Source organism: Scyliorhinus canicula, chromosome 6 (genome assembly GCF_902713615.1).
Source record: "Scyliorhinus canicula chromosome 6, sScyCan1.1, whole genome shotgun sequence".
NCBI lineage: Eukaryota > Metazoa > Chordata > Chondrichthyes > Carcharhiniformes > Scyliorhinidae > Scyliorhinus > Scyliorhinus canicula.
In genome coordinates this window covers 16,800,308-16,824,909 of record NC_052151.1, presented here as the reverse complement: position 1 = coordinate 16,824,909, position 24,602 = coordinate 16,800,308, and the positions used below count along the sequence as shown (strand labels likewise).

Below are 24,602 nucleotides of genomic sequence, written 5' to 3'. Positions count from 1 at the left end.
AGTGACACAGTAACTGCTCGCTGGGACAGTGACACAGTAACTGCTCGCTGGGACAGTGACACAGTAACTGCTCGCTGGGACAGTGACACAGTACTGCTCGCTGGGACAGTGATCACAGTAACTGCCGCTGGGACAGTGACCAGTAACTGCTCGCTGGGACAGTGGACCACAGTAACTGCTCGCTGGGACAGTGACACAGTAACTGCTCGCTGGGACAGTGACACAGTAACTGCTCGCTGGGACAGTGACACAGTAACTGCTCGCTGGGACAGTGGACACAGTAACTGCTCGCTGGGACAGTGACACAGTAACTGCTCGCTGGGACAGTGACACAGTAACTGCTCCGCTGGGACAGTGACCACAGTAACTGCTCGCTGGGACAGTGACACAGTAACTGCTCGCTGGGGACAGTGACACAGTAACTGCTCGCTGGGACAGTGACACAGTACTGCTCGCTGGGACAGTGACACAGTAACTGCTCGCTGGGACAGTGACACAGTAACTGCTCGCTGGACAGTGAACAGTAACTGCCTCGCTGGGACAGTGGACACAGTAAACTGCTCGCTGGGACAGTGACACAGTAACTGCTCGCTGGACAAGTGACACAGTAACTGTCTCGCTGGACAGTGACACAGTAACTGCTCGCTGGGACAGTGACACAGTAACTGCTCGCTGGGACAGTGACACAGTAACTGCTTCGCTGGGACGAGTGACACAGTAACTGCTCGCTGGACAGTGACACAGTAACTGCTCGCTGGGACAGTGACACAGTAACTGCTCGCTGGGACAGTGGACACAGTTAACTGCTCGCTGGGACAGTGAGCCACAGTAACTGCTCGCTGGGACAGTGACCAGTAACTGCTCGCTGGGACATGACACAGTAACTGGCTCGCTGGGACAGTGAGCACAGTAACTGCTCGCTGGGACAGTGACACAGTAACTGCTCGCTGGACAGTGACACAAGTAACTGCTCGCTGGGACAGTGACACAGTAACTGCTCGCTGGGACAGTGACACAGTAACTGCTCGCTGGGACAGTGACACAGTAACTGCTCGCTGGGACAGTGAGGCCACAGTAACTGCTCGCTGGGACAGTGACACAGTAACTGCTCGCTGGGACAGTGACACAGTAACTGCTCGCTGGGGACAGTGACACAGTAACTGCTCGCTGGGACAGTGACACAGTAACTGCTCGCTGGGACAGTGACACAGTAACTGCTCGCTGGGACAGTGACACAGTAACTGCTCGCTGGGACAGTGACACAGTAACTGCTCGCTGGGACAGTGACACAGTACTGCCGCTGGGACAGTGACACAGTAACTGCTCGCTGGGACAGTGACACAGTAACTGCTCGCTGGGACAGTGACACAGTAACTGCTCGCTGGGACAGTGACACAGTAACTGCTCGCTGGGACAGTGACACAGTAACTGCTCGCTGGGACAGTGACACAGTAACTGCTCGCTGGGACAGTGACACAGTAACTGCTCGCTGGACAGTGAGGCACAGTAACTGCTCGCTGGGACAGTGACACAGTAACTGCTCGCTGGGACAGTGACACAGTAACTGCTCGCTGGGACAGTGACACAGTAACTGCTCGCTGGGACAGGGGATGCCACACTAACCTGCTCGCTGTGGACAGTGACACAGTAACTGCTCGCTGGGACAGTGAACACAGTAACGCTCCTGGACCGTGACCAGTAACTGCTCGCCTGGGACAGTTGACACAGTAACTGCTCGCTGGGACAGTGACAACAGTAACTGCTCGCTGGGACAGTGAGGCCACCGTAACTGCTCGATGGGACAGATGACACAGTAACTGCTCGCTGGGACAGTGACACAGTAACTGCTCGCTGGGACAGTGACACAGTACTGCTCGCTGGGACAGTGACACAAGTAACTGCTCCGTGGGACAGTGGGACACAGTAACTGCTCGCTGGGACAGTTGCCACAGTGTGACTGCGCCTGGGGACAGTGCCACAGTAACTGCTCGCTGGGGACCAGTGACCACAGTAACTGCTCCGCTTGGGACAGTGAGGCCACAGTAACTGCTCGCTGGGACAGTGACACAGTAACTGCTCGCTGGGACAGTGACACAGTAACTGCTCGCTGGGACAGTGACACAGTACTGCTCGCTGGGGACAGTGACACAGTAACTGCTCGCTGGGACAGTGACACAGTAACTGCCGCTGGGACAGTGACCACAGTAACTGCTCGCTGGGACAGTGACACAGTAACTGCTCGCTGGACAGTGACACAGTAACTGCTCGCTGGGACAGTGGACCACAGTAACTGCTCGCTGGACAGTGACACAGTAACTGCTCGCTGGGACAGTGACACAGTAACTGCTCGCTGGGACAGTGCACAGTACAGTAACTGCTCGCTGGGACAGTGGACACAGTAACTGCTCGCTGGGACAGTGACACAGTAATGCTCGCTGGGACAGTGACACAGTAACTGCTCGCTGGGGACAGTGACACAGTAACTGCTGCTGGGACAGTGACACGTAACTGCTCGCTGGGACAGTGACACAGTAACTGCTCGCTGGGACAGTGACACAGTAACTGCTCGCTGGGACAGTGACACAGTACTTGCTCGCTGGACATGACACAGTAACTGCTCGCTGGGACAGTGTACCCAGTAACTGCTCGCTGGGACAGTGAGCTACAGTAACTGCTCGCTGGGACGTGAGGCACAGTAACTGCTCGCTGGGACAGTGACACAGTAAACTGCTCGCTGGGACAGTGACACAGTAACTGCTCCGGATGGACTTACACAGTAACTGCTCGCTGGACAGTGACACAGTAACTGCTCGCTGGGACAGTGACACAGTAACTGCTCGCTGGGACAGTGACACAGTAACTGCTCGCTGGGACAGTGACACAGTAACTGCTCGCTGGGACAGTGACACAGTAACTGCTCGCTGGGACAGTGACACAGTAACTGCTCGCTGGGACAGTGACACAGTAACTGCTCGCTGGGACAGTGACACAGTAACTGCTCGCTGGACAGTGACCACAGTAACTGCTCGCTGGGACAGTGACACAGTAACTGCTCGCTGGGACAGTGACACAGTACTGCTCGCTGGGACAGTGACACAGTAACTGCTCGCTGGGACAGTGAGCCACAGTACTGCTCGCTGGGACAGTAGACACAGTAACTGCTCCCGCTGGGACAGTGAGGCCACAGTAACTGCTTCGCTGGGACAGTGACACAGTAACTGCTCGCTGGGACAGTGACACAGTAACTGCTCGCTGGGACAGTGACACAGTAACTGCTCGCTGGGACAGTGCCACAGTAACTGCTCGCTGGGACAGTGACACAGTAACTGTTCGCTGGGACAGTGACACAGTAACTGCTCGCTGGGACAGTGACACAGTAACTGCTCGCTGGGACAGTGACACAGTAACTGCTCGCTGGGACAGTGAGCCACAGTAACTGCTCGCTGGGACAGTGACACAGTGAACTGCTCGCTGGGACAGTGACACAGTAACTGCTCGCTGGAACAGTGACACAGTAACTGTTCGCTGGGACAGTGACACAGTAACTGCTCGCTGGGACAGTGACACAGTAACTGCTCGCTGGGACAGTGACACAGTAACTGCTCGCTGGGACAGTGAGGCCACAGTAACTGCTCGCTGGGACAGTGACACAGTAACTGCTCGCTGGGACAGTGAGCCACAGTACTGCTCGCTGGACAAGTGACACAGTACTGCTCGCTGGGACAGTGAGCACAGTAACTGCTCGCTGGGACAGTGACACAGTAACTGCTCGCTGGGACAGTGACACAGTAACTGCTCGCTGGGACAGTGACACAGTAACTGCTCGCTGGGACAGTGACACAGTAACTGCTCGCTGGACAGTGACACAGTAACTGCTCGCTGGGACAGTGACCACAGTACTGCTCGCTGGGACAGTGGGTCACACAGTAACTGCTCGCTGGGACAGTGACACAGTAACTGCTCGCTGGGACAGTGACACAGTAACTGCTCGCTGGGACAGTGACACAGTAACTGCTCGCTGGGACAGTGACACAGTAACTGCTCGCTGGGACAGTGACACAGTAACTGCTCGCTGGAACAGTGACACAGTAACTGCTCGCTGGGACAGTGACACAGTAACTGCTCGCTGGGACAGTGACACAGTAACTGCTCGCTGGGACAGTGACACAGTAACTGCTCGCTGGGACAGTGACACAGTAACTGCTCGCTGGGACAGTGACACAGTAACTGCTCGCTGGGACAGTGACACAGTAACTGCTCGCTGGGACAGTGACACAGTAACTGCTCGCTGGGACAGTGACACAGTAACTGCTCGCTGGGACAGTGACACAGTAACTGCTCGCTGGGACAGTGACACAGTAACTGCTCGCTGGGACAGTGACACAGTAACTGCTCGCTGGGACAGTGACACAGTAACTGCTCGCTGGGACAGTGACACAGTAACTGCTCGCTGGGACAGTGACACAGTAACTGCTCGCTGGGACAGTGACACAGTAACTGCTCGCTGGGACAGTGACACAGTAACTGCTCGCTGGGACAGTGACACAGTACTGCTCGCTGGGACAGTGGACACAGTAACTGCTCGCTGGGACAGTGACACAGTAACTGCTCGCTGGGACAGTGACACAGTAACTGCTCGCTGGGACAGTGACACAGTAACTGCTCGCTGGGACAGTGACACAGTAACTGCTCGCTGGGACAGTGACACAGTAACTGCTCGCTGGGACAGTGACACAGTAACTGCTCGCTGGGACAGTGACACAGTAACTGCTCGCTGGGACAGTGACACAGTAACTGCTCGCTGGACAGTGACACAGTAACTGCTCGCTGGACGTGAGTCCACAGTAACTGCTCGCTGGGACAGTGAGCACAGTAACTGCTCGCTGGGACAGTGACACAGCAACTGCTCGCTGGGCAGTGACACAGTAACTGCTCGCTGGGACAGTGACACAGTAACTGCTCGCTGGGACAGTGACACAGTAACTGCTCGCTGGACAGTGACACAGTAACTGCTCGCTGGGACAGTGACACAGTAACTGCTCGCTGGGACAGTGACACAGTAACTGCTCGCTGGGACAGTGACACAGTAACTGCTCGCTGGGACAGTGACACAGTAACTGCTCGCTGGGACAGTGACACAGTAACTGCTCGCTGGGACAGTGGACACAGTAACTGCTCGCTGGGACAGTGACACAGTAACTGCTCGCTGGGACAGTGACACAGTAACTGCTCGCTGGGACAGTGACACAGTAACTGCTCGCTGGGACAGTGACACAGTAACTGCTCGCTGGGACAGTGACACAGTAACTGCTCGCTGGGACAGTGAGGCCACAGTAACTGCTCGCTGGGACAGTGACACAGTAACTGCTCGCTGGACAGTGACACAGTGGACTGCTCGCTGGGACAGTGACACAGTGACTGCTCGCTGGGACAGTGACACAGTAACTGCTCGCTGGGACAGTGACACAGTAACTGCTCGCTGGGACAGTGACACAGTAACTGCTCGCTGGGACAGTGACACAGTAACTGCTCGCTGGGACAGTGACACAGTAACTGCTCGCTGGGACAGTGAGGCCACAGTAATCCAAGGGAGACCCTGATTGTGTCGCCTTTGATTCTTTTGTCATTCGCCTGTGCTCTGGTCCTGGACCTTCTGCGAACAGGAACAGTTGAAACCTATTCTGTTGGTTCGCTAACCCCAGTGTAATATTTCACGTCATTAGTACCTGCTTGAAACATTTATTAGGAAATCAAAGCAGTGAAATACTGGCATATCTTTAAAACAATTCTTCTGGGATGAAATAAATATCTTACGCCTTCTCGTGGTTTACATCGCGTAGCCTTCTTCCGCTCAAATCCCGACAGGCCTCTCTGTTTGTTGTTTTCTCGATTTGCGCTCCGAGAGCTCGAAGCATCGACCCAAACCCTATGCAATGACATATACCCGAAAGTTTACAAATACATCTTTGCCCACATCATCTAAATTGACAATAATTCTTCATCTCTATTTCTCCTAACACCAGGAAGACTGCATTGTAATAGGATTGTTAGAGAGAAAGCATCATCCCTGAATCCCCCCACTATCAACATCCTGGGGGTTACCATTGACCAGAAACTGAATTGGACTCGTCATATAAACATTGTGGCTACAAGAGCGGGCCAGGGGATGGGAACCCCGGCGAGTAACTCACCTCCTGACTCCCAAACATCTACAAGGCACAAGTCAGGAGTGTAATAGAATACCCTCCACTTGCCTGGATGAGTGCAGCTCCAACAATACTCAAGAAGCTCAACACTATCCAGGGCAAAGCAGCCCGCTTGACTGGCACTCCATTCACCACCTACAACATTTGCTCCCTCTGCCACCTACGCAGAGTAGCAGCCACGAGTACCATCTACAACAGCAGCTCCCAACCTTTTCTCTTATGTGGACCATAGATCTTCTTCAAAAGATTTTGCAGACCACAACATAAGTAAGCCATTTTAAGCATTATTTTTTACATAGCCTATGTTTGACAAGAGTCAAACTTATGGATCAATGGGTTTAAAAACACAGATATTTCTAATAGTTTCTGATGCACATTCACAACTGGTTGTGCATTATATTACACAAGGATGTTTGTGAAGCAAATTACTTTACAAATAACAATGTAAAATCAAATATGATACATATGAAGTACATGTAATTGTAATTTTTTCCTGTGGCCACCCACTCTCACATGCCACAGGTTGGGCAACACTGATCTACAAAATGCACTGCAGGATCTTACCAAGGTTCCTTAGGCAGCACCTTCCAAACCCACAACCACTACCATCTAGATCTAGAAGGACAAGAGCAGCAGATACCTGGGAACCCCACCACCTGGAGGTAGATCAAAAGCGTACATGCGTGAAAACATGTATAACCAGATCAGGGCACTACTGTCCATCATGTTCAGGTACTGACAGTTACAGCGCTGTGTAGTCAGCCTGCTTATGGGAACAGCTACACCGCGGTAACCCAGAAGGTATCCAAGACAGGCCCCAGTTCCTAATAAATGATCAAATGAATGAAGACATGGTCATGTTTAAACTTTACCTCCTTTCCCTCCAACAAGTCTTTGCTCCAGACTGTAAATTCCTCCATGGTGCAGCTCACAATCTTCATCAACCAGCTTTCCATTATATTTCAGGTACACGTCTGCAATGGGGAGGGCCTATATGAAGAGAATAAAGTTGAAATGAATAAAATATAAGATTTCATGTATCTATTTCATCCAATATAACTTTATTGTATATCCACACAGCCACAGGTCAGGCAATGGGGGAAGTAAAGAACCTCCTTAATCACTGGAATTCACCACATAAACGTATATACAAGAGCATGAGAGAGGGAGTGCAGAAGGGCATTTGGACCTGCTTGGCCATTCAACAAGACCACAGCTGAGCTTCTATCTCAACACCATCTTGTTGCATTATCTCCATAATCCTTCATTTCCTTAGAACCCAAAATCCGATCAGCCTCTGTCTTGACTACACTCAATGACCGGAGCGTCTCCAGCTCTCTGAGGGCCTGAAATCCAAAGGTTCACAAACAGTTAAGAAATTTTGCCTACCAGAGCAGGGCAAATACTGGGAGGGGGGGCCACCGTGCTAGCGAGGAGGGCCAACACAGGAGGGCAGGAAAGATGGAGGGTCACGGTGTGCCTCTTAGGGGAGAGGTAGCGCCTGGTACAAAGGAGGGGGAGGGGGGGGGGGGAAAGAGAAGAGAGCAGAACAGGGGGGGGGGGGGGGGGGAGAGAAACAGAGGGACAGGGTCTATGAGGGGGGGGGAAGAGGAGTCGGGGGAGAGCGCAGAACAAAAGAGAAGCAAAGAGAAGGGCGAGGTAGATAAGCAGCACGAACACAGGCTTCGGCGGGCATGGAGCAGGGCGAGGAACCAAGATGGCGCCACAAACAGCCACTTGGGAGGGCTTCAGGGCGAAGGGAGACCCTGGAGTGCAGGGGCGCACCCACGTGGCGTACACATAGCTGGTGGCCATGTTGGGTGCCCCCTGGACAAAAGAAAACCCTGGAACCCTGGGGCCCGACCTCATGGTGAGAGCAATGACAGGGGACATTTTGGACGGCCCCCTAACAAAGGGAAACCCCGGAGTGCAGGGACGCGTCCACCAGGTAAGTATGGGTGATCCCGCAGGACTGGGGGGCGGTGGGGTTCGAAAACCCCCCATTAGGATTGTTACCTGGAACGTAAGGTAACGGCCCGGTGAAAAGATCCAGAGTCTTCACCCACCCAAGAAGCCTAAAAGCCGACATAATCTACCTACAAGAGACGCACCTGAGGGAGAAGGACTGACTGCTGGTAAGGAAGGGCTGGGTGGGACAGACATACCACTCATGCTACAGGACGAGGGCTAGGGGGGTAGCAATATTAATTAGCAAGAGGACAAGGTTTACAGAAACTAAGACAGTTACGGATCCAGGGGGACGGTACGTCATGGTCAGCAGTGTCCTGGAAGGGGCACCTGTTGTACTGGTAAATGTGTACGCTCCCAACTGGGACGACACAGAATTTATAAAGACGACCATGGCGGAAATCCCCGACATTGACACACAGCGACTCATCATGTACAGGACCCACTGACCGACTGATCAAACCCCAGAGCAGGGAAGAAGACTGGCATGGCCAGGGAACTAGGAGCATTTATGGAGCAGATGGGGGCGGTGGACCCATGGAGGTTCCCGCACCCGAGAGAGAAGGAATTTTCATACTTCTCACAAGTACACAAGGTATACACCTGTATCGACTTCTTTGCAGTGGGAAAATCGGTGCTTCCAGGGATCACAGGAACGGAGTACTCCACGATCGTTATCTCTGACCACGCTCCACACTATATGGATGTGAGGTTGGAGACAGGCCGGGACCAGCGCCCCACATGGAGCCTGGACACGGACCTCCTGGCCGACAAGGCCTACTGTTAGAAAACATCGCGGGCCATAGGCAGCTACATCAGTAACAACCAAAATGGGGAGGTCTCACCCTCCACATTCTGGGAGCACTGAAGGCCAAGATTAGAGGAGAGATCATAGCCTACAAGGAAAGTACCCATAACAGCCTTCCCGAACAGGCGCCGGAATGTGGCGACTAGGGGCTTTTCACAGTAACTTCATTTGAAGCCTACTCGTGACAATAAGCGATTTTCATTTCATTTCACCCGTGAATAAAATTCCAGTTCATGGAATAAAAACGAAAATAAGCTCTTGGATAAGAAATTGGCCGAGCGACAGAAAACAGAAAGTAGTGATACATGGTCAGTTTTCAGAGGAGTTCCCCAGGAGTCAGTCTTGGGACCCTTGCGCTTCCTTTTATTTGAATAAATTTAAAGTACCCAATTCATTTTTCCCCCAATAAAGGGGCAATTTAGCATGGCCAATCCACCTACCCTGCGTATCTTTGGGTTGTGGGGGCGAGACCACACAGGAATGGGGACACTTGCTCTTCCTAATACATATTCATGACCTAGAGTGTGGTGTGCATGGCATGGTTTCAAAATTTGCAGATGATATGAAGATTGGAAAGTTTGTCAGCTGTGATAAGGATAGTCTTGAACTTCAAATGGACAGACATGTTGGTAGATTGGACAGACAAGTGGCAGATGAGGTTCAATGCAGAGGTGATTCAATTTCAGCAGGATGAATATGGAGAGACAATATAAAATAAAGGGAGAAACTCTAAAGAAGCTGCAGGATCTGAGGGACCTCTGTGTTTGGGTACATAAGTCATTGAAGATGGCAGGGTGCGTTGAGAAAGAAGTTAATAAATGATCTAGTATCTTAGCCTTTATTAATAGGGGGACTGATTACAAGAGTTTTTTAAAAATAAATTTAGAGTACCCAATTCAATTTTTGCCCAATTAGGGGGAAATTTAGCATGGCCAAGCCACCTAACCTGCACATCTTTGAGTTGTGGGGGTGAGGCCCACGCACACAGGGAGAATGTGCAAACTCCTCACGGACAGTGACCCCACACTAAAATGTTCCTTAATTGAAAAAAAAAGATGTGGTAGCTTAAATTTAAAAAAGTTTCGTAAACCTTTTCTGAACTGCTTCTAAAGCATTTACATCTTTCCTTAAATAAGGAGACCTAAGGGCAGCACGGTGGCCTAGTGGTTAGCACAACCGCCTCACGGCGCTGAGGTCCCAGGTTCGATCCCGGCTCTGGGTCACTGTCTGTGTGGAGTTTGTACATTCTCCCCGTGTCTGCGTGGGTTTCGCCCCCACAACCCAAAAATGTGCAGAGTAGGTGGATTGGCCACGCTAAATTGCCCCTTAATTGGAAAAAATAATTGGGTAATCTAAATTTATTTATTTTTTAAATAAGGAGAACTGCAGATGTAATTTTTAAAAAATTTAGTCCAGATCGGATTTTTTATTAATAACTTTAGAGGACCCGATTTTTATTCCCCAATTCCCCGCATCCCACCCCAGAGTGGCAATCGGTGCCCCTCCCAGAGTGGAAGTAGGTGCCCCCCACCCACCCCAGAGAGGCAGCAGGTGCCCCCACCCCAGAGTGGCAGTAGGTGCTCCCCCACCCACCCACCCCAGAGTGGCAGTAGGTGGCCCCCACCCACCCCAGAGTGGCAGTAGGTGCCCCCCCACCCCAGAGTGGCAGGTGCCCCCCACCCACCCCAGAGTGGCAGTAGGTGCCCACCCCAGTGGCAGTAGGTGCCCCCCACCCAAGAGTGGCAGTAGGTGCCCCCCACCCACCCCAGTGGCAGTAGGTGCCCCCCACCCACCCCAGAGTGGCAGTAGGTGCCCACCCCAGTGGCAGTAGGTGCCCCCCACCCACCCCAGAGTGGCAGTAGGTGCCCACCCCAGAGTGGCAGTAGGTGCCCCCCACCCCAGAGTGGCAGTAGGTGCCCACCCCAGAGTGGCAGTAGGTGCCCCTCACCCACCCCAGAGTGGCAGTAGGTGCCCCCCACCCACCCCAGAGTGGCAGTAGGTGCCCACCCCAGAGTGGCAGTAGGTGCCCCCCACCCACCCCAGAGTGGCAGTAGGTGCCCACCCCAGAGTGGCAGTAGGTGCCCCCCGCCCACCCCAGAGTGGCAGTAGGTGCCCCCCACCCACCCCAGAGTGGCAGTAGGTGCCCACCCCAGAGTGGCAGTAGGTGCCCCCCCCCCCCCCCAGAGTGGCAGTAGGTGCCCCCCCACCCCAGAGTGGCAGTAGGTGCCCACCCCAGAGTGGCAGTAGGTTCCCCCCCACCCCAGAGTGGCAGTAGGTGCCCACCCGAGTGGCAGTAGGTGCCCCCCACCCAAGAGTGGCAGTAGGTGCCCCACCCACCCCAGAGTGGCAGCAGGTGCCCCCCCATGGCACAGTGGCCCCCGAGTGGCAGTCGGTGCCCGCCCACCCCAGGGTGGCAGCAGGTGCCCCCCTCCCAGAGTGGCAATCGGGGAGCTTGCTCACCTGCTGCTGGCAGAGGCACTGCTTCAGCTGCAGGCCGGTGGAGCCAGGCGGCAGCGTCAGGGCCGAAAGCCTGGAGTCGGGGACGCATTGGCGGAGCCAGATCTCCATGGCGGCGGGCGGAGAGTGCCTGCGCAGGAGGCACACAGCGCCCAGGCGACGACGTGCTGACGTTTCAAAGCACATCCGGCGCGCTGACGCATGGGCCGCGCCGCCACGTGACATAGCTGCTCGGAGCGCCAGAACTTCCGGTCATGTGATGGGGCCACTCGGAGCGCCAGCGCTTCCGGTCACGTGGGGGTGTCTGAGTGAGGTCAGTGGCGCGGGAAGAGAGCCTCTCCCGCGCTGCTGGGCGGGAGCTGGTCACCGCCCATCAGCAACAACCTGGCTGCACTTGTGGCATTTCTAAACCCTCCCTTAGCTATTTTAGTGGAACACACCCAGGAATTTGTTCATCATTCTGAGCAATGTTTTCTGCTCTCAGTCCCCTCCAAAACCAATCACTGCAGCAACATTTAGGGATAGAGGAGTAGACCATTCGCGCCATCGAGCCTGCTACGCCATGCAAACCGACTGCGGCCCATCAGCTACCTGCACCCACATTTTCCCACACTAACCCCGCAGCCACATATGCCATCCAGCAATTTCTATCTTCAACATGCTCAAAGATTAAGCTCCCTCAGCCCAAAGATTCACCACCCTCTGAGGGAAGAAATTCCTTCTCAGCTCAGTCTTCAATGGCTTGCCTCTTATACTGAGGCTGTGTCGCCTGGTTTCTCTCAGCCAAGTCAGCCGAGTGTTTCTTTAACACAGAGATTCTTGAATATTAAGGGCATCGAGTTCTGGGGCAAAGTTCAAAGTATGGGGATGAAGAATATATCAGCCATGATGGAATGGTGAAGCAGGCACAATGGGCTGAATGGCCTAATTCTGCTCCTATGTCTTATGGTCTTATGGTTAAAAAAAACTGGCAGGTGCTGAGATTTTGCAGCATTCGCTTTTATAACTTAAGCTTTCCAGCCTCGGCAGTATGTTACACTTGTGCACATGTGAACCGCGCAACCTCAAACAAACCATTGTTTGCAGCAAATTACCCAGCCTTCAGAACAGCGACCACGACACCACACAACCCTGCCAGGGCAATCTCTGCAAGACATGCCAGATCATCGACTTGGATACCACCATTACACGTGGTAACACCACCCACCAGGTACGCGGCACATACTTGTGCGACTCGACCAATGTAGTCTACCTCATACGCTGCAGGAAAGGATGTCCCGAAGCATGGTACATTGGCGAGACCATGCAGACACTGCGACAACGAATGAACGGGCATCGTGCGACAATCACCAGGCAGGAATGTTCCCTTCCAGTCGGGGAACACTTCAGCAGTCAAGGGCATTCAGCCTCCGATCTCCGGGTAAGCGTTCTTCAAGGCGGTCTTCAGGACACGCGACAACGCAGAATTGCCAAGCAAAAACTTATAGCTAAGTTCCGCACGCAGGAGGCGGCCTCAACCGGGATCTTGGATTCATGTCGCATTACATTCATCCCCCACCATCTAGCCTGGACTGGCAAAATTCCACTAACTGTTCTGGCTTGAGACAATTCACCACACCTCTTTAACCTGTGATTATCCCTCTCTCTGGATCTGTAATGATTTGATTACCTGCAAATTCTCGCATTCCAAGCATTGTCCGGCATCGCTGACTTTGTCTATGTAAATGTTTCTGGATCATACCTCTCCGGTCACCTGAAGAAGGAGCTGCGCTCCGAAAGCTCGTGTTTGAAACATACCTGTTGGACTGTAACCTGGTGTTGTAAGACTTCTTACATGTAAATAATGCTGCAGATAATGGAAGGGGCTTTGAAAACAGACTAGTTAGTGACAGGCAGCAGGGTTTTGTATGGGGAAGGTCACGTCTCGCCAACTTGATTGAGTTTTTTGAAGAGCTGATGAGGTCAGGGCTTTGTATGGAGTTTCTATGGACTTTAGGAAGAAGTTTGACAAAGTCTCACATGGCAGACTGGTGCAAAAACTAAATTTACATGGGATTCGGGGTGGGCTGGCTAGATGGATACAGACCGGCTTTGTTATAGAAGGAAGAGTAGCACTGGAAGGGTGTTTTTCAGAATATAGATCTGTAGCTAGGGGGCAGCACGGTAGCATTGTGGATAGCATAATTGCTTCACAGCTCCAGGGTCCCAGGTTTGATTCCGGCTTGGGTCAGTCTGTGTGGAGTCTGCACATCCTCACCGTGTCTGCGTGGGTTTCCTCCGGGTGCTCCGGTTTCCTCCCACAGTCCAAAGATGTGCAGGTTAGGTGGATTGGCCATGATAAATTGCCCTTAGTGGTGGGTGGGGTTACTGGGTTATGAGGTTAGGGTGGAGGTGTTGACCTTGGGTAGGGTGCTCTTTCCAAGAGCTGGTGCAGACTCGATGGGCCGAGTGGCCTCCTTCTGAACTGTAAATTCTATGATATGATAGGGTTCAGTACAAGGACCTCTGTGGTTTGTAGTATAAATGATCTGGAGGCAAATGTGGGTGGTCTGATTAGTAAGTTTGCGGATGACACGAAGATGTAGCCCAGTGGTTAGCACTGTTGCTTCACAACGCCAGGGTCCCGGGTTCAATTCATTCTTGGGTCACTGTCTGTGCAGAGTCTGCACGCTCTCCCCGTGTCTGCGTGGGTTTTATCGGGGCGCCCCGGTTTCCTCCCACAAGCCCCAAAAGACATGCTTATTAGGTGAATTGGACATTCTGAATTCTTCTTCAGTGTACCCGAACAGGCGCCAGAGTGTGACTACTCGGGCATTTTCACACTAACCTAATTGTAGTGTTAATGTAAGCCTACTTGTGACATGATAAAGATTATTATTAAGATTGGTGGAGTTGCTAATAGTGCCGATGATTGTCAGAGGATACAACAGGATATGGATATATTGGAGACTTGGGCACAGAAATCGCAGATGGAGTTTAATCCGGACAAATGCGAGGTGATGCATTTTGGAGGATCAAATCTAGGTGTGAATTATACTGTAAATGGCAGAGCCTTGCCATTTAACATTAATGGAACAATAAGATACAGAAGGATCTGGGCGTGCAGATCCACAGGTCCCTAAAGGTGGCTGTACTGTTGGCCAAGGTGATTAAGAAGGCATAGGACATGCTTGCCTTCATCAGCCGGGGCATTGAGTACAGGAGTTGGGAAATCATGTTGCAACTATATAAAACCTTGGTTAGGCCGCATTTGGAGTAGTGCGTGGGGTTCTGGTCACCACATTATCAGAAGGACGTGGAAGCTTTGGAGAGGATGCAAAGGAGATTCACCATAATGTTGCCTGGTCTCGCCGGGGGGGGGGGGGGGGGGGGGGGGCGGGTGTTGGCTATGAGGAGGGGGTGAATAAACTAGGATTGTTTTCACTGGAAAGGCTGAGGGGAGACCTGATAGAGGTCTACAAAATTATGAGGGGCATAGTCAGGGTTTGTTCCAAGGCAGGAAGTGTGAATTACAAGGTGAGAGGGAGAAAGTTCAAGGGAGATGTGCAGGATAAGTTTTTCACACAGAGTGGTGAGAGGAACGCTGAGAGGATGTGGTGGAAGCAGGCACATTAGCAACATTTAAGAGGCATCTGGATGGGCACATGAATAGGGAGGAAATAGAGGGAAACACGGGGTTAGGACATCATGATTGGCACAGGCTTGGAGGGCCAAAGGGCCTGTTTCTGTGCTGTACTTCTCTTTGTTCTTGTTCTTGAAACATCTCACAAAATTATAACTGAATTCTTGGCTTGCTTTTGAAAAACCGCAGCAAGGAAGGAAGGAAGACAGCATCTGGGGACAGAGAAAGCAAAGTTAACGGCATTTCAGTGTAATTTCCAAGGTGAAACATTAGTTCAATTTCTCTCCTAACTTCCAGAATATTTCCAGAGGTTCTCTATTTTAACTTCTGAGTTCCACCCTCGGTGGTATTTTTCTTTCATATTGAACTCAATATTGAGTCTGGGAAGCTGCAAATTGCCTGATTAAAGGACGAGGTGCTTTGGTCAACCTTCTGTTGAGCTTCATTTACATTGATGGTGGTTAATCAACAGCTATTACAATCGCTTCACGGCGCTGAGGTCCCAGGTTCGATCCCGGCCCTGGGTCACTGTCCGTGTGGAGTTTGCACATTCTTCCCGTGTCTGCGTGGGTTTCGCCCCCACAACCCAAAAACGGTGGCCTAGTGGTTAGCACAACCGCTTCACGGCGCTGAGGTCCCAGGTTCGATCCCGGCTCTGGGTCACTGTCCGTGTGGAGTTTGCACATTCTTCCCGTGTCTGCGTGGGTTTCGCCCCCACAACCCAAAAAGGGGCAGCACGGTGGCCTAGTGGTTAGCACAACCGCCTCACGGCACTGAGGTCCCAGGTTCGATCCCGGCTCTGGGTCACTGTCTGTGTGGAGTTTGTACATTCTCCCCGTGTCTGCGTGGGTTTCGCCCCCACAACCCAAAAATGTGCAGAGTAGGTGGATTGGCCACACTAAATTGCCCCTTAATTGGAAAAAATAATTGGGTAATCTAAATTTTAAAAAAAAATCAACAGCTATTAAATTCTGGAAAGTTGCGACCAATATCCCTCAACTGCCATCAAGATAACAGACCATCTGATCATCAACAAATTATATAGAGGGCAGTCAGATTTGGCCACTTGAGGAGCCGCATGGAGAAATTAGTTGCCTTAGGCAACAAATCTTGGTGGACAGGTTTTTAAAAATAAATTTTACAGTACCCAAATATTTATTTATTTATTTCCAATTCAGGGGCAATTTGGCATCTCTAATCCACCTATCCTGCACATTTTTATTTTGAATTGTGGGGTGAGACCCAAGCAGACGCGGGAGAATGTGCAAACTCCACATGGATAGTGACCCTAGGCCAGGAACGAATCCGGGTGGGAATAAACGGGTCCTATTCAGAATGGCAGGCAGTGACTAGTGGGGTACCGTAGGGTTCAGTGCTGGGACCTCAGCTGTTCACAATATACATGAATGATTTGGACGAAGGGCAGCTAGGTGGCCTAGTGGTTAGCACAACCGCCTCACGGCGCTGAGGTCCCAGGTTCGATCCCGGCTCTGGGTCACTGTCCGTGTGGAATTTGCATATTCTCCCCGTGTCTGCGTGGGTTTCGCCCCCACGACCCAAAAATGTGCAGAGTAGGTGGATTGGCCACGCTAAATTGCCCCTTAATTGGAAAAAATAATTGGGTAATCTAAATTTTTTTAAAAAAAATTTATTTTAAAAAATGATTTGGACGAAGGTGTGCTGTGAAGAGGATGCAAAGAGGCTGCAGGGTGACTTGGACAGGCTGGCTGAGTGGGAAAACACTTGGCAAATGCAATAGAATGTGGGTAAATCGGAGGTTATCCACCGGGGGCAAAAAGCAGGAAGGCAGAATATTACCTGAATGGTGACAGTTTAAGATAAGGGGAAGTGCAACGAGACCTGGGCATCATGGTGGGACAGTCATCCCAATAGATTGTACATAGATCTCTGAAAGTTGCCACCCAGGTTGAGAGGGTTGTTAAGAAGGTGTACGGTGTGTTAGCTTTTATTGGTGGAGGGATTGAGTTTCGGAGCCATGAGGTCATGTTGCAGCTGTACAAAACTCTGGTGCGGCCGCATTTGGAGTATTGCGTGCAGTTCTGGTCGCCGCATTATAGGAAGGATGTGGAAGCATTGGAAAGAGGAGATTTACCAGGATGTTGCCTGGTATGGAGGGAAGATCTTATGAGGAAAGGCTGAGGGACTTGAGGCTGTTTTCGTTAAAGAGAAGAAGGTTAAGAGGTGACTTAATTGAGGCATACAAGATGATCAGAGGATTAGATAGGGTGGACAGTGAGAGCCTTTTTCCTCGGATGGTGATGTCTAGCATGAGGGGACATAGCTTTAAATTGCGGGAGATAGATACAGGACAGATATCAGAGGTAGGTTCTTTACTCAGAGAGTAGTAAGGGCGTGGAATGCCCTGCCTGCAACAGTAGTGGACTCGCCAACACTAAACGCATTCAAATGGTCATTGGATAGACATATGGACGATAAGGGAATAGTGTAGATGGGCTTTAGTGGGGTTTCACAGGTCGGCGCAACATCGAGGGCCGAAGGGCCTGTACTGCGCTGTAATGTTCTATGTTCTAGTCGCTGAAGGTTGGCCTACAGGTACAGCAGGTGGTGAGGAAAGCTAATGGGCTGCTGGCCTTCTTGCGAGAGGATTTGAGTGTAAGAGTAGGGATGCCTTACTGCAGTTATACAGGGCCTTGGTGAGGCCACACCTTGAGTATTGTGTGCGTTTTGGTCCCCTAGTTTGAGGAAGGACATTCTTGCTGTTGAGGGTGTCCAGCGAAGGTTCACCAGACTAATTCCCGGGATGGCAGGACTGACATATGGAGAAAGACTGGATCGACTGGGCTTATACTGACTGGAGTTTAGAAGAATGAGAGGGGATCTCATAGAAACATATAAAATCCTGATGGGACTGGACAGGCTAGATACGGGAAAAATGTTCCCGAGCTTGGGAACATCCAGGACTAGGGGACACAGCCTAAGAATATGGGACAAGCCATTCAGGACTGGGATGAGGAAGAACCTCTTTTCTCAGAGAGTTATGGACTTGTGGAATTCTCTACCCCAGAAAGCTGTTGGGGCCAGTTTGTTGGATATATTCAAGAGGGAGCTGGACATGGCCCTTGTGACTAAAGGGATCAAGAGGTATGGAGAGGAAGCGGGAGTGGGATACTGAATTTCTAATAATCTTTATTATTGTCACAAGTAGGCTTATATTCACACTGCAATGAAGTTACTGTGAAAGTCCTCTAGTCGCCACATTCCGGCGCCTGTTCGGGTCACAGAGGGAGAATTCAGAATGTCCAATTCACCTAACAGCACGTCTTTCAGGACTTGTGGGAGGAAACCGGAGCACCCGGTGGAAACCCACGCAGACACGGGAAGAATGTGTAGACTCCGCACAGACAGCGACCCAAGTCAGGAAACAAACTCAGATCCCGGATGCTGTGAGGCAATAGTGCTAACAACTGTGTCACCGTGCCACATGATCAGCCATGATCATATTGAATGGTGATGCAGGCTTGAAGGGCCGAATGGCGTACTCCTGCACCTATTTTCTATGTTTCGATGTGAGGTGAAGTGAAGCGCGGTTCGAACAAGGGTGACACCCAACTATTTTGGATGGAGGTCATGGTTAAGTCGTCTACTGGGAGAAAAATAGAGTTATTTCCTAGTAGTTTTGTTGTTCAGATGGAACCCTGGCACAACTGTCTTCTCGGGATTGGGGCATTGTGACCAGGTCCAAAAGTAGCATTGCAATGGGTCCAGGTCTCTGGTGAGCATCTTACTTGCTTCCTCGAAGGTTCATGCTTTTGTTAGCAGTGCTATGTAATCAGCACAGCTGATTTTCAGGGACTTTGTGCAGGGTACGTCCACCATTACAGATATTGAAAAGGCCAATGTGATCACTGACTCCTATGGCACACCATTGTTGAGACACCATTTGAGAAGGCATTTTACACATAAAATATCTTTCTAACCACCACCCATTAATTATCTGATACTTTTCTCTCAGTGCATGGAGTTCAAAATCTTTCACTTTAAAAGTCTCACGGTAATGTCCCACCTGATCCATGGGAAGTTGATGGTATTGTCACTGGACTAGTAATCCAGAGACCCAGGGTAATGATCTGGGACTCCGGGTTCGAATCCCATCACGGCAGATGGTGAAATTCAAATTCAATATTTAAAAAATTCTGGAATTAAATATCCAGTCACCAAAGATGTGCAGGTGAGTTGGATTGACCATGCTAAATTGCCCCTTCGTGCCCAAAAGTTAGGTGAGGTTACGGGGATAAGGCAGGGCAGTGGACCTAGGTAGGGTGCTCTTTCAGAGGGTTAGTGTAGACTCGATGGGCTGAATGGCTTCCTTCGGCGCTGCAGGAATTTTATGATTCTATGACCTCTGCTGTCCTTGCTGGTCTGGCCTCCATGTGACTCCAGACCTATTGCACTGTGGTTGACACTTAACTAGCCTAATAAGCCACTCAGTTCAAGGACAATTAGGGATGGACCAAATGCTGGCCTTGCCAGCGACATCCACATGAAATAATTTTTTAAAAGTCCATTCTAATCCTTCCATTCCGTTGACCCAATGTGTGCCCTTTACCCACTGGTGATTTCACTCTATCCTTTTGTTGTTTTGCCCTTGCTACCTCTCTCCCTACCTTTAAAATCAAAACCTTTGGACAGATCTCTTAACTCTTCCACCACTACTCACAACACGCACATTGCTGTTCGGGAGGAGGTTCCAGGATTTTGGTCCAGCAACATTGAGGGGTCGACGATATATTTCCACCTCAATATGGTGCGTGGCCTGGAGGGGAACTTGCTGGTGGTGTTGTTTTCATGTATCTGCTGCCCTCGTCCTGCTAGGCGGTGGAGGCCATGGGTTTGGAAGGTGCTATCAAAAGAGCCTGGCAAACTGCTGCAGTGCATCTTGATGGTACCGCCAACACTGTGGGCCAGTGCTGGAGGGAGTGAATGTTGAACATTGTGGATGGGGTGCCAATCAAACGGACTGCTTTGTCCTGGATGATGTCAAGCTTCTTGAGTATTGTGGGCATTGCAATGATCTAGGAAAGTAGAGAGTGTTCCTTCACATTCCTGACTTGTGTATTGTAGATGAAAAACAAGGAAAAGGCACTAAGTCCTAATGCTCATTTGGAAAGCCGGTGTCAACATGATGGGCTGAATGGTCTTCTTCGGCGCGGTAACATTCCGCGCTTCTGAGCCAAGAGGTGAGTTACTCACCATAGAATTCCCAGTCTCCTGACGTGCTCTTGTAACCATGGTATTTGTTTTACTGTTCCAGTTTAATTTCAGGTTAATGATGTTGATAGTGGGGGTTTGAGCGATGGTAATGCCATTGAATGTCCAGGGGAGATGGTCAGGTTCTGTCTTGTTAGAGATGATCATTGTTTGGCACGTGTGGAAGGTAGTGGCGTAGTGGCATTGTCACTGGACTGATGATCTGGTGATCAGGGTAATACTCTGGGAACCCGGGTTTGAATCCAGCTAAGGCACATGGTGGAAATTGGATCCAATAAATATCTGGAATTAAAAGTCTTAACGATAACCACAAAACCATTGTCAATTAGTGTAAAAAAACCAGCTGGTTTTGCCCTGGAGGGAAGGAAATCTGCAGAGGTCACTGGCCTACATGTGACTCCAGAGCCACAGCAATGGTTTAGCTCAGTGGGCTACACAGCTGGCTTGCGATGCAGAACAAGGCCAGTAGTGCGGATTCAATTCCAGCTTACCCGAACAGGCGCTGGAATGTGTCGACGAGGGGCTTTTCACAGTAACTTCATACTTGTGACAATAATAATTTAATATTATTAATATTAAATTCCCTCTGAAATGGCTGAGGAAGCCATTCAGTTGTATCAAATGGCTACAAAGTCAATAAAAAGTAATTAAACGTACCACCCAACATCACCCAGGCTCTGGAAACAACAATGACAAACCCATCACTGTCGACCCTGCAAAGTCCTCCAGGCTAACATCTGAAGGCTGGTGCCAACATTGGGAGAGCTGCCTCACAGACTGGACAAAGCAAGTCACAGAATCACACTTTACAGATTACATCCCAGACAACACTATCACCATCCCTGGGTAGTCGTGTCCCATCTGCATGATGGTATTCAGTCAGGAGTTCCCAACATCAACTCCGGACTCCGTGAAGTGTCATGGCACCAGGTTCAAACATGCACAAGGAACCCTCCTGCTGATTACCATGTACCGTCAGCTGATGAATCAGGATGGGCGACTTCAAAGGGTCCATCACTAAGAGTGACTCCACTACTGCCCGAGCTGGGCGAGTCCTAAAGGACATAGCTACTAGACAGGGTCTGCGACAGGTGGTGAGGGAACCAACAAGATGGAAAAACATTCTAGATCTCATCCTCATTGTCGAAAAAATAGGGCTAGACCGTGCAGGAGAGATGTTAGGAAGCATTTCTTCACTCAAAGGGTGGGAACTCTCTTCCACAAACTGCAGTTTAAACTAGATCAGTTGTTCATTTTAAATCTGCGATAGATAGTTTGTGTTAAGCAAAGATACTAAGGATATGGGTCAAAGGCATGGAGCATGTTGTGTGGCACTATCACTGTGCTAAATGGGATAGATTCAGAACAGATCGAGCAACTCAAGACTGGGCATCCATGAGGTGCTGTGGGTCATCAGCAGCAGCAGAATTGTATTCAACCACAATCTGCAACCTCATGGCCCGGTATATCCCCCACTCTACCATTACCATCAAGCCAAGGAGGGCAGCACGGTGGCCTAGTGGTTAGCACAACCGCCTCACGGCGCTGAGGTCCCAGGTTCGATCCCGGCTCTGGGTCACTGTCCGTGTAGAGTTTGCACATTCTCCCCGTGTCTGCGTGGGTTTCGCCCCCACAACCCAAAAATGTGTAGAGTAGGTGGATTGGCCACGCTAAATTGCCCCTTAATTGGAAAAAATAATTGGGTAATTAAATTTATATTAAAATAAAACACCATCAAGCCAAGGGATCAACCCTGGTTCAAGGGCTGCTCAGTGGTGCAAGTGGTTAACACGGTTACCTCACGGCGCCAAGGTCCCAGGTTCAATCCCGGCTCTGGGTCACTGTCCGTGTGGAGTTTGCACATTCTCCCCGTGTTTGCGTGGGTTTCGCCCCCACAATCCAAAAGATGTGCAGCATAGGTGGATTGGCCACGCTAAATTGTCCCTTAATTGGAAAAAAAGGAACTGGGTGCTCTAAATTTTTTTAAAAAGCTGGTTCAATGAAGAGTGCAGGAGAGCATGCCAGGAGCAACATCAGGCAGACTGAAAAAATGAAGTGTCAACCTGGTGAAGCTACAACACAGGATTACTTGTGTGCAAAACAGTACAAGCAGCAAAGCTAAGCGATTCCACAATCAAAGGATCAGATCTAAGGTCTGTAGTCTTTCCACATCCAGACATGAATGGTGATGGACAATTAAACAACTCACTGGAGGAGGAGATTCCTCAAATATTCCCATCCTCAATAATGAGAGAGCTCTGCATATCTGTCCAAAAGTACAAGGCTGAAGCATTCGCAACAATCTTCAGCCAGAAGTGCAGAATGGATGATCCATCTCGGTCTCCTCCGGAGGTCTCCAGCATCACAGATGTCAGTCTTGAGCCAATACAATTCACTCCACGTGATATCAAGAAACAGCTCTATCAAGTGGCACTTACTTGGCAGTAACCTGCTCATTAACGCTTCGTTTGGCTTCTAGCAGGGTCACTCAGCTCCTGACCTCATTGCAGCCTTGGTTCAAACATGGACAAAAGAGCTGAACTCCAGAGGTGAGGTGAGAGTGACTGCCCTTGACATCAATGTGGAATTTGACCCCCAATCTCCTGTCTTGCCCCCTCGCCTGGGATCACAAAAACCTCACAGGATTTCAAGCCACAGTATTAATCGACAGCTTAATCAAAAAAAATTTGAATTGGATGGACACTTTAAATTTTAAAAAGAATGAAGCAGCTGAAGATGGTTGGCTCTGGGACACTATCCTGAGGAACTCCTGCATTTTCATGATTTGATAAATGCACCATTTAATTACATTTCTGATATGTATTTCCACATCGCGACAACATTACATAAATATTCGTTACAACAACCTGCCTTTATATAGCACCTTTAATCCAATGAAGCTTCCCAAGGTGCTTCCCAGGAGCCTTAAAAAAACAAACAATGACACCGAGCCACATAGGCGATATTAGGTCAAATGACCATACATTTGGTCAAAGAGGTAGGTTTTATTTGTTGCCCTTGAATGGTAGCGTGCAAGCAGCAGAGTTTTGGATGACCTCAAATTTACAGAGGGTAGGAGAGCAGGCCAGGAGTGCATTGGCATAGTCAAGTCTACAGGTAACAAAAGGCACAAATGAGGATGCAGCAACAGATAAACTGAGGCAGGGTTTGCGATGAACAATGTTGCAGAGGTGGAAATAGGCGCTCTTAGTGATAGCACCGATATGTGTTTGGAGGGTGGCACAGTGGTTAGCATTGCTGCCTCACGGCACCGAGAACCCAGGTTCGATCCCGGCCCTGTGTCACTGTCTGTGTGGAGTTTGCACATTCTCCCTGTGTCTGCTTGCGTTTCACCCCATTAATGTCCTTGTCGGATGGCCTGATCTATATTGCAAGAACACTTGTAGCTAAAGTTATAAATTATTTATTAACATTAACTGTGGATCAATTATATACAAAACAACAGATGAATAATGATATGAACATGCACAAGCAACCTCTCTCCCAGCTTCCTAGTCAGTATGAGGTCACCTGACTCTAACATTCACTTACATACTAATGAGACTCCTGGTGGTCAGTCGGCGAATTACAACACACCCATGATATCACTACAACGCCCACAACCCAAAAAGATGTGTCGGATAGGTGAATTCGCCACACTAAATTGGCCCTTAATTGAAAAAAAAGAATTGGGTATTGTCAATTTATTTTAAAAAAGATAAGTGTTTGGAAGCTCATCATGGGGTCAATACAGCAACAAGTGTGCAAACAGTCAACTTCCAGGTTGAGGGATGTAGGGGATCATGGGTTATGGAGAGAAGGCAGGAGAATGGGGATGAGAAACATATCAGTCATGATTGAATGGTGGAGCAGTCTCGATTGGCCGAATGGCCTAATTCTGCTCCTATGTCTTATGGTCAGTTACTAGGGCCTGGAATTTGTAGTAGGGCAATGGTTTTGGTCTTCCCGATATTTAATTGGGAGAACGTTCTGTTCATCCAGTACTGAATGTCAGATAATCTGATAATTTAGCAACAAAGTGAGAGTCAAGTGAGGCAATGGTCATGTAGAGCTGGGTGTCATCAGTGTAGGTGGGGAAACTATGTTTTTGGGTGATGTTGCTGAGGGATAGCACATAGATGGGAAATGGGAGGGGGATGAAGTATTGACCCATAGGGGACACCGGAACTATTGCTACAGGAGAAGGAAGAGAGCCAATTGCAAGTGATAGTCTATGATTAGATGGATAAGGATGGAAGCAGGGGAGCAGTACAACCTGTTTGGATGATGG

At 50.2% G+C, this 24,602-nt stretch overlaps 1 protein-coding gene across 1 annotated transcript in view; it reads right to left on the bottom strand.

The window, feature by feature from the left end:
• Positions 1-11,631, bottom strand: part of sde2 (SDE2 telomere maintenance homolog (S. pombe)) — a 92,230-nt gene extending 80,599 nt beyond the window's left edge. Inside the window, exons 1-3 of the mRNA XM_038798995.1 lie at positions 11,443-11,631; positions 7,079-7,196; positions 5,815-5,926 (exon numbers count right to left, since the gene is read on the bottom strand). Of these exons, the coding sequence (XP_038654923.1) occupies positions 5,815-5,926; positions 7,079-7,196; positions 11,443-11,625 (413 nt within the window). The 5' untranslated portion in view covers positions 11,626-11,631. The remainder of the gene's footprint in view (positions 1-5,814; positions 5,927-7,078; positions 7,197-11,442) is intronic.
• Positions 11,632-24,602: the final 12,971 nt, after the last annotated feature.